This window comes from Glycine soja, chromosome 11, assembly GCF_004193775.1.
Source record: "Glycine soja cultivar W05 chromosome 11, ASM419377v2, whole genome shotgun sequence".
In the NCBI taxonomy this organism is placed as follows: Eukaryota; Viridiplantae; Streptophyta; class Magnoliopsida; order Fabales; family Fabaceae; genus Glycine; species Glycine soja.
In genome coordinates, this window is record NC_041012.1 from 34,743,998 (window position 1) to 34,754,211 (window position 10,214).

The window sequence follows — 10,214 nt, forward strand, 5'->3', positions numbered from 1 at the left end:
TTTTTATGTTCCGTTCAATATAAAGTTAAAAACATGTTTTAGCCCACCTTTAGATATTAAGAAAAAAATATGATTAGAGCAAAATATTTCATTATAGATGTGTTGATTCTTAAGTAAATATTAGTCATTGATAAAGTTGATTATCCTTCACAACTTAATTAATCTAATGACAATAAATTGATACTTATCAATTTGGAAGCTTTGAAATGCACATTAAATAGATAAATAAACATGACCTTAAAGTGTATGACTTCTCTCTCTTACTTCATTTTGAAGTCATAGCTTGAAACAACTACATGATCAGCTAAGAAAATTCAATAGACAAGCTGACTTTAGCAAATGGTCAATCTCAAGGCACGTTGTAATCCAGCTAGCGAAGAAATGTTTTGTATTTTCTTCTTAAAAAAACATCTTTTCATTTTATCCGGCTATCCGCCAGATTACATGCATGTATCATGCTATATATATGTATTGTAGGACTAATTTAATTTAGGAATTGCTTGCTGACTTATGGCCTCTCGTTATAGTTCATATATACTATAATTCTCAAATCTCAATTATTCATTTACCTCCTTGAGTATTAGAAAGTACGAGCAAAATCGCAGATTAAGATAATAAATAAGAGTTTCTTTCACGAATAAATAATATATGCACTCATAGAGTAAAGCTTTTGACATTATTTTTCAATTACAAATTATTATAAATGAATTTTATTGATTTTTATAGTGATTATTTAAAAGTCATATTAAAAATATTATTGATTAATAGTATAAAAACTTTTATATTGATAGTATATTTCTATTAAATTTATTATAATTAATTATTTATATTACAATAGGATATAAATAAAATTAAATACTTTTTGTTTTATTTTTTTTATCATGGGAATGATACTTAATTTTTTATCATTTCATATGCTTTACACTCTCTTTTTCTTTCTTGGAGAGAAAATGAGATATGTAAATTTCATAGGGTTTTTTTATACTTCTACTTTTTTAAGGATGTCAAGCGAGAGAGAAAAATAATCTCAAATATATATATGTTATACACTTATACATTTATTAATGAGTGGTTGAATCAAGTGATAGATACTTAATTATTCTTAAGTAAAGTTTTCATTCGACTTGTGCATGAAAAACAAATCTTTGTGAGCTAATTAATATCATCATGTTATGAATACTCACCGAACAAGATTGTCTGAAAAATACGTATATATAGTTTTTTTTTTACATCTTATTTTTTTGGGTACATATACGTATATAAAGTTTAGGAGGTGGAAGAAAATCGTACATCCTTTCCTAAAATAAAGTAATCGGCATAAAATAACCACGCAGTACGAGTTTGACAAAGCTTTATCATATTGTTGAGTTCTTGATCATCAGAATGAAGCACGAGTTATTCTTTTCTCGAAAACCTATTATATAAATCAAGTTTTCAACCATTTGACTTCAGAAACAAAATCAAGCTAGCGAGATATTGAAGCATTGAGTATAGAAACACGTTTATGTACTTGGTTCGACGGCCAGAGAATCCATAAACATTCTGTCCGTATACCTTACATTAAGGAACCATGGACGGCCATGTTACAATCTCATGAAGAGCCTCAAACTTTCCTAAACCAATTGCATTACTAATTTCCAAATATAAATGCACGAACCAAAGCAACCAATTAATAATCAAAGATCACAATGACAGCTTTTAATAGACACTGACATGTCATCCTCCACCTGGGAATATTGCACAATAGTAATAGGAATACTCAACCTAATCGGCAACGATATGTTTTATACTTAGAATTGGAGCATCATCAAGAGTGTGCTGTATTCAATATTAAAAAAAAAAAGATTGATCCAGTAAAGATGTTGATATCTCTTTAAGCGTTTATTTAATCTTTTTACCATCCCAATTCACAACTTACATAAATTTTTCAGCATAAAAAAATTATTGGAATAAAAAGAAGAAAACTTTTCGACTAAATATATTTATTATACTCCTATTTATACGCGTTCCATCCACCCAAGCCTAGAAGCAAAGTCCAAAACCAAAGTTTCTTCATGGCAAGCCTCAGCATGCTACGTTTCCTCTTTTTAGCAATTTTCTTTGTGGGAATAACCGCCACAACTTCCACAAATGACATAAAAGCTATATACTGGCTCGAACAACCACTTTTCCCTCCTTCAGCCATAAACACATCACTCTTCACCCACGTCTACTACGCATTCCTTGCGCCCAATAATGTCACCTACGAACTCGACGTCGTTTCAAACTCCACAGGCACGAACCTTGCAACATTCACCAACACCCTTCGCTCCAACGTCGCCACCCTCATCTCCATCGGCGGCGCCAACTCCAACTCCACGCTCTTCTCTCTCATCGCCGCCAACGCCGCTGCCCGCGCCACCTTCATCAACTCCACCATCACCGTCGCACGCACCTTCGGGTTCAACGGCATTGACCTAGATTGGGAGTTCCCTCGAACCGTGAACGAGATGAACGACCTCGGCCTGCTGTTCAAAGAGTGGCGCGCCGCAGTCTCCGCCGAGGCCGCCGCCACCGGCCGGGAACCGCTTCTTCTCACTGCCGCAGTGTACTTCTCCGTCGATTACTTCTTATCCGAAACGACGTCGTTGAGGTACCCGGTGGATTCGATTAACGAGAATTTAGATTGGGTCAACGTTATGAGCTACGATCTTAATGGGCCGTGGAGTAACCATACTGGGCCTCCTGCTGGGCTTTTTGACCCGAAAAATAATGCTAGTGTGAGTTACGGGTTAGGGTCGTGGATCCGGGGAGGGGTTATTCCGAAGAAGGTGGTGATGGGTTTGCCGCTATATGGGAGGACGTGGCAGTTACTTGAACCGAATGTGCATGGAATCGGGGCTCCAGCTAGTGGACCGGGTCCTGGGTCGAATGGTGCAATGGCCTTATTTCAAGTGTTGGAGTTTAACAACGAAACGGGTGCAAATGTTGTGTGTGACAAGGAAACGGCGTCGGTTTATTCGTATAGTGGGAGTTACTGGGTCGGGTACGATGACCCGAAAACGGTGGCGGTTAAGGTTGGATTTGCTCAAGCTCTTTCTCTTCATGGCTATTTCTTTTGGGCTGCTGGCCTCGACACTAGCGATTGGAAAATCTCAACACAAGGTACAGGAAACTTTTAAGAAAAATAATTCTTTTATTTTTTTATTTTTTTAAAATTAAAAAATAAATAATTATTTCCTAAATTTTAAATTATCTAGTTCTTGAAAGATATCCTCTCCATGTCATTAGTTTCAATGATACAATTTGTATTTGTAGCTTTTAAATGTACATTTAATCGTTACAATTAATGTTCAATAGTATATTTTGTCAATATACTGATTTTTAAAATACGCATAAAAAATGGTTTTTAAAATTTATGACATGAGTTAATTAATAAAATTATATTTTTTTAGACACTAATTTGACTATTGTGAGGATAATTTGTGTAGAATTTATTATCAGTAGAATGTGTTTTGGAACGAATAATTTTAAAAGCACGTACCGCAAATTAGATTACTGTAATTATATCAAAAAAATATTCTGTAATTATCCTACTGCGTTGAAAGATGAACTTGGGTGTGTGATATGGTTTACAATTCCGACAAAAGTATTGTTATAAAAAAAATTACACATAAAATGTGTTACATATATTTTATAGACTTCAATTTTCGTACCTCATCAATTTAAACATTTCTATACTGTTAATTAATTAGAAATTATCCTAAATATATCTTTTAAAGTGATTATATTTAAAATCAACAATTTTACTATATATAATGTACAACAGATAATAATGTAAAAACTTATATTGAAAAAAAATGTAAAAACTTTTGTTTTACTTGGTTCAAGATAAATTTCTTATTTTTTTAGATGATGAAGATAAATTCTATAACACCAAACTAACCAATGCCATTATGATTGACAAAATGCAGCTCTGAATGCCTGGATGCTTGGCATTGAAGAGACCGGAGGAATGAACTGAAAGTTGACTTTCATCACTTCATGTCTGTGCTATTTTTTTTTCATCACGCAGGGAAGATTTGATTTCTATTTCAACATCAAGTAATTGAGTTTATTGAATATGCAATGCACAAGTGTAGATGGCAATGCCTTCATTCAGAAAATGAATTATTTTTCACGTAGATCCCAAGTAGAACATAATATGAAAGGGGAGAAAAATCCCCTCCTTTTGCGTAACAGTTTCTCAATTTAGTGGATTGAGAGTTATAAGTATTGTCAATGTCGAAAACCTATAATAAAGGTTAAAATGCACGATCTCCTTATTTTTTTTAATAAATAATTTTAGGCTTTTTATTAAAAGTAAAAACATTTAGTCTCTCTATTCTCACAAATCAGAAAACTTAGTCCTATCTTTCAATTTAATGCTTTGAATGGTAAGTTCTCGACGCTGACACAACTCATCTTATGTGACATTTGATTATTACATCATATTTTTTTTTTCTTTTATTAACGCCTCTTTCAAAAAAGAAATCAAATTGAAACCTTTTAAGTGATCAAATTTTCATCGCGCTTCATATTCATAATCTTGAAAGTCATAAGAGAAATTAATAATTAAGAATCCTTCCTCGTTTAATTCTCCAAAATCAAAACCATCTTAAGCTTTTATTTATTATTTTACCTATCAACATTTCCTTTTAAATCCCTACGTATGATAATGTTTTCCTCTTGTAGAAAGCCTTGAATCAACCCTACCAAATCTTTCCAAATTGTTTTTCTAAAGTGTTTTAATCCTACCAATGGTGCATAAGCACCTTACAATTGGTCTACTACTCTCCGATACAACCATTGGTTTTAAAACCAAAACTTTATCCTCAAAAAACCCTTTTGCATCCACCACATTTTTTTCATTCTTATGGACAATAATACTTATTGTTCTTTTTTCTAACCTTCTCTTTGCACCAACTGTAATATTTAATCCATTAGTTTCTTAAAGACACATAATATTAATCATTCTCTAAATCATGGTGTCCACTGCATGCATAAACTTGTCAAAGTAACAATTATTCCAAATAGCAGTACTACACTTACGAACTAGTTTTTTTTTCACCCAGAATCGTCCAAAAAGTGAACCCTTAGTCATTGGACATGATGAAAGACTTTATTGATTGATTACTCACCCACATCCAGATTCGAACTTTTAATTCTAGTTAAGAATATCGTTAAACGGAAAAAAAGATTCAGGAAAACATGTTAAAAAACGAGCAGTAAGAATAAAGAATAGCTTAAAACAATATCTCCAGGACAGGAGAAAGGAATATAGCTGACAGTTGAAACTGTATGAAGTTGTTGTTACATGTGATTTAATCATAACAATTTTCTGCAAAAAAAACTGCGAATGATTACTCGGATCAGCAATATACAATTGTATATCCGCTTCAAACAGTTTTCTCATTCGGAGTTGGCAGATTAAAATTGAACTTAAACTTGAGAAATGTGAGAACTATATTTTCTCTTCTTTTTCTTTTAACCAGTCAACAAAATTGTCGAGGATCACTGGCCATGCCTGACTAGAATCATAACTTCGAAGATCAGTAAGGCTTACCTGGAAGCAAAAAAACGTCAGACATTTTTTTTCTGCTTGGGCAACTTTTAAAAATGAAGCACACCAACTTCCACCGATTACCATTACTCAAATTAACCTCACAATCAGATAGTAAACTCAACCAGAAGTGAAAAATGTATATAATATAAAATCCAAAGGCAACGTAAGAAAAAATAAAAACAGCATTACCTCCTTAAAAAACCGATAAAAATTTCTCCAGTGATCTATGTTTAGTGCCCTGTAGTCGTTTTGGATCTGCCAAATAAGTATTTCAACCGTCAGAAAATAATTTAACGTGTATGGGCATTAAAAGTCTTCTGAACATCTTCCCCCTAAACAAAACAACTTTAATGTGCATCATACTTGCTAATAATCAAGGGAAATCGCCATGGTTTGATTTCGTATTATAGACCTTCCATGGGAAAATATTTCAAGAATGTACATAACTTTTAGATCATTAAAACACAAGAAAACAAAACTTTATATAAGCAAATAGCTATACTTTTATTGTGGAACAAAAATGGAATACAAGAAAATAACATATTGACATTCTTCACAATCCAGCATATTTGCTGGACAATGGACATCACTGAAAATCACAATATCAAATCATTACATGCAACTCAAAATGTTTAAGCACAAAGATTATTATTTATTTATTTACTATATAAAAACCTACCCACCTTTAGATACTCAGTTAATAAGTTGACTTGAGTAGGAAATTCAGATCTAAGAACGACATTCAACAGCTCACAGATGGTCTCAATATCTACACTCCTTTTCTTTTCTTCTGAAAAAATTATTCTGTTAGTTACCCAGAGAGATATACAAAGAACAGGAAAGCAGCAATGTAAACAAATATAAATTGTAAGTGAAATCAAAACCAACCAATACAGATTTTACCTGTTAAACAGTATTGAAATGCATAAGAATAAAAATCCTCAAAGCACTCTGGTACTGTCACCTAACCAAGACACCCGGGAAATAAATACACCAAAAAATTTCTTGAAGAACAACCATAGTTACTGGTTAATCTCAATAAGAGAGCAACAAAACTTTATTCAGTAACTTATAACAAAAATAAAATACCTCTTTCTTCAGTCCATTAATAGCCTTTCTTAATTTTGGGAGAGTGTCAGCCCCTAAACATTTGAGCCCTTTTTGCCACTCATCCTATTAAGAATACAAAAAAACTGATGATGATGATGACATGTCCAAAAACTAACATTATGAAGAAATTCAAGCTATCTCAACACATGATGACTAGAGTGGTATATCACCAGTCACCAGTATAAGAGGATTTTGGTTTGACAACCTTAGCATGGAATCAAGCAGTCTCTCTCTCTCTCTCAGACACACAACATTACCAAATATGACAGGATTTTCAACATTTAAAAAATGAAAAAATTATTTAACTATATTCAGAATGACCCTCAAATTTGATCAAATACGAAGGATATATATCTCAGTCCATGATCAAGCCAATTATTAGTATAAAAGAAAATTCTATTTACTGGAGAGAATTCAGTTTTTCAGTAATCAATATTATAAAGGATAGATCAGAGAAGTCTATGCCTACGAGCTCATAATCCCAATTGGCTTGGGCCCAAGTCTTGAAGATTTTGGATGTGATGATGTTGCTGGAGGTTCAATCTTTCACCAGGCCAACAAAAAAAGGCACCAAAAAATGTCAACCTCAGGGCAACTTAAATATCTCAAAAAAAAAAAAAAAACTTGAAACACCAAAAGCACAATATAACGAAGCCAAATCTTATCCTAAAGAAAGTAAGCAGAACTTGATTCCAAAAAATCTTTTTATCACTTCCTACTCATATTGTGCACTGATTTTGAAAAGATGAAGACCAGCATCAGAGCATGTTTGAAATTTACAGTGCCAACTTATCTATTTCAGTTGTATTTATTCCATTAATAGTAACACACAAATTAAATAAACAAATGAAAATTGTCTTTTAGTGAGAGGTTCCTTTTTTCTCAACATGAGAGGTTGAACCTTCATCATTGTGGGCTCACAAATATATATAGACTTAGAGTCAGAGAAAGGATAAATGCAAGTATATACAACGAAACATAGCACATAACACATAAGTATTAGACGAAGGGTTCCCACAAGAGCACAAATCCATGATCATGTCTAAGAGTGTATCCATAGAATAGACTGGGAAATTAATAAGGCATGCATGTTTGTCTATCTCACTAATTTCAACAGTGTGTAACTAAAAAAAGATTGTAAAGCAATACTACCTACCAACCTTGGAAAAATAACCTTGTTTTTCAGCTTTCAATTTCCTGGTAAGATCATACATTTATAGAGGTTAAAAGACCAGTTAGATAGAGGCAAAGGAAAAATTAATCTAGTCCATTACTTACCAAGCAAGTATGAGCATTCTAACATCTGTATGGTCCACATGCACATCTTTACAAAGTGCTTCAATCCCGTCTGGGCTGACCAACCAAACAAAAAGTATAGAGAATTTCATCAAGAGTCACATAAACTTTAATGGATAGGGACACAAAACATACTTAAAACATAAAGGAGGAAAAACATTGGACCTCAACATGTATCCCTGTACAGTTATCTGAAGACCTTTCCATAATATAGTAGATCATGTGCCTACTGCCTAATTTGTAAACTAATTTTATATAAAATATAACTAGACCTGAACAATTTTTAATTCCTTATATATAAAAAAGTTCATCAAGAAAAAGGATAATAAACCTATGTGTGTTACTGAAACATAAGCAAAGTTCCCATTAAATAATTGAATCTAACTTAAGCATAATAAATTCTTAATTAAACCAGATCAAACAACAATAAAGCATGTCATAATGATTTCAAAATGCACATACTTACTCAATCAAACCCAATGACTTATTTGCATATGACTCAAATAGTTTATCTATTCGATCAAATTGCTTCGTGGTTGATTTCTTTGGTTCTGAAATGAAAACATGAAATGAAATAATTACTATCAAGAACTCAGCAAATGAAAGAAACAAGTTATCATCCAAGTTATGTGCTTGCAGTTATCTGTTATCAGAAAACAGAAGCTAGCTAGATACACACTATAAATATTCAAATTAAAATGCACACTGCAAATAATATAGATCATAATTGGACATTCCTATAACAAAATTGCCTGGGAATATCACAATTCACACTACATTTTGCATAAGACAATCACTTCACATGTGAATGATTCATAAATAGCCAAATAATATCTATTCAGGGTAAATGGGTAATTGATGGGAAGCAGCCCAAAAACAAGATAGACACCTAACACAACCACCACCCTTTCCCTCCTAATTAACTGTTAAAAAAGAAACTGACGGCAAATAAAACCCTTCGTGCTCACGCTTTGAATTTTAACGCGTTTAATACGAATATCCGCAACTCGACCACTGGAAAACACAACCCAATTATAAAGATTTAACCTTGATCGAGCAAGATCGAAATTCGCCAACTTGGGCACTTCAACACAGGAAAACTCATCGCTCCGAATTTCAAATAAAAAAAAATTGATTAAAATTTTGAAGATTCATCATTCTTTTTACTGAATATTGAGATTCGATTTTCGCGGGCGGGAACCAATCGGAAACGAGAAATTGAACTACCGGTGCGAAGAGAAGAATCAACATCAGAGGAAGTGATTGGTGGGGCCGCTTTTCTTTTGGGACGAGGCATCTTCGCAAACTGTGAAATCAAATCTTTGAGAGACCCAATCGAATCGATTCGAAAGCCTTCTGAAATTGTTAAAGAAAGCAGAAACCCTATTCACAGAGGAAGAGGATGAGGAAGAAGAGCAACCCTTCACCGATGCAAGGTTTAACCGAGGTTTTATAGCTTTGGAAATAGTGCTGCTGCCATCAATCTTTCTTTTTCTTTTAATTATCTTACAACTGTAAATTTAATTAGAAATCATTCAATTAAACGATTCACCAACAAAATATTCAAGGTTTATCTTTACCTGCTTTATATTAATATAAGTAAAAATAAATTAGAGGATAATTAAGTAGAATTTTTCATACTATTTTTTTAATTCACTTTACTTCTTTCTATTCCGCTTTAAACAATTTCTTACCAACTTTATAATTACAATAAATATGGAAAAAACAGTCAATTTATCTACTATCATTTGTCTATTTTTATTGGAGTTTAATATTTATTTACTAATAATGTAAAATATGTCAATGTTTATTGGAGTTTAATGTTTAAACAGGTTTATATTATCATCTAATTAATTTCATTTTTTATAATTTAGCTATCACTTTTAATTTTTTCTTTAAATGCCAATTCATTACATGCAAAAATTAGGATGAAAAATTTTAGCCGTCACTTTTCTAACAAATATCACCATCTCATTATCTTTTTCCAATGTCTTTTTTTTTATGTTAATATATAAGGATATAAAATTTTAGGATGAAAAACACTTATTGGGTTATAATGTTAAAGTTTTCATTTTTTTGTTGCAAAGCTAACGTTTTTGATTAGTATAATTCTTAAATTGATTTCAAATGTATGTTATTATGTATTTTGTTTAAATTGTATAATTTTAGTGTTGACATTTGTATTCCATTTAAATCAATTTCAAATTAAATTATATCTCTTAAT

At 32.2% G+C, this 10,214-nt stretch overlaps 2 protein-coding genes across 2 annotated transcripts; one reads left to right on the plus strand and one right to left on the minus strand.

Annotated features, from left to right (window-relative positions):
- The first annotated feature begins 2,021 nt into the window (after positions 1–2,021).
- Positions 2,022–4,296, plus strand: LOC114375608 (nod factor hydrolase protein 1-like). Its single transcript, XM_028333438.1, has 2 exons — positions 2,022–3,144; positions 3,954–4,296. The coding sequence occupies exons 1-2, from the start codon at positions 2,055–2,057 to the stop codon at positions 4,001–4,003; spliced, it is 1,140 nt and encodes a 379-aa protein (XP_028189239.1). The 5' UTR covers positions 2,022–2,054; the 3' UTR covers positions 4,004–4,296.
- Positions 4,297–5,237: 941 nt separating this feature from the next.
- LOC114374575 (DCN1-like protein 5) lies at positions 5,238–9,453 on the minus strand. The gene is made up of 9 exons (XM_028332236.1): positions 9,218–9,453; positions 8,457–8,541; positions 7,973–8,047; positions 7,855–7,891; positions 6,674–6,757; positions 6,488–6,548; positions 6,268–6,374; positions 5,774–5,839; positions 5,238–5,584 (listed from the first exon to the last, which is right to left on the minus strand). The coding sequence occupies exons 1-9, from the start codon at positions 9,285–9,287 to the stop codon at positions 5,483–5,485; spliced, it is 687 nt and encodes a 228-aa protein (XP_028188037.1). The 5' UTR covers positions 9,288–9,453; the 3' UTR covers positions 5,238–5,482.
- Between the last annotated feature and the right edge of the window lie 761 nt (positions 9,454–10,214).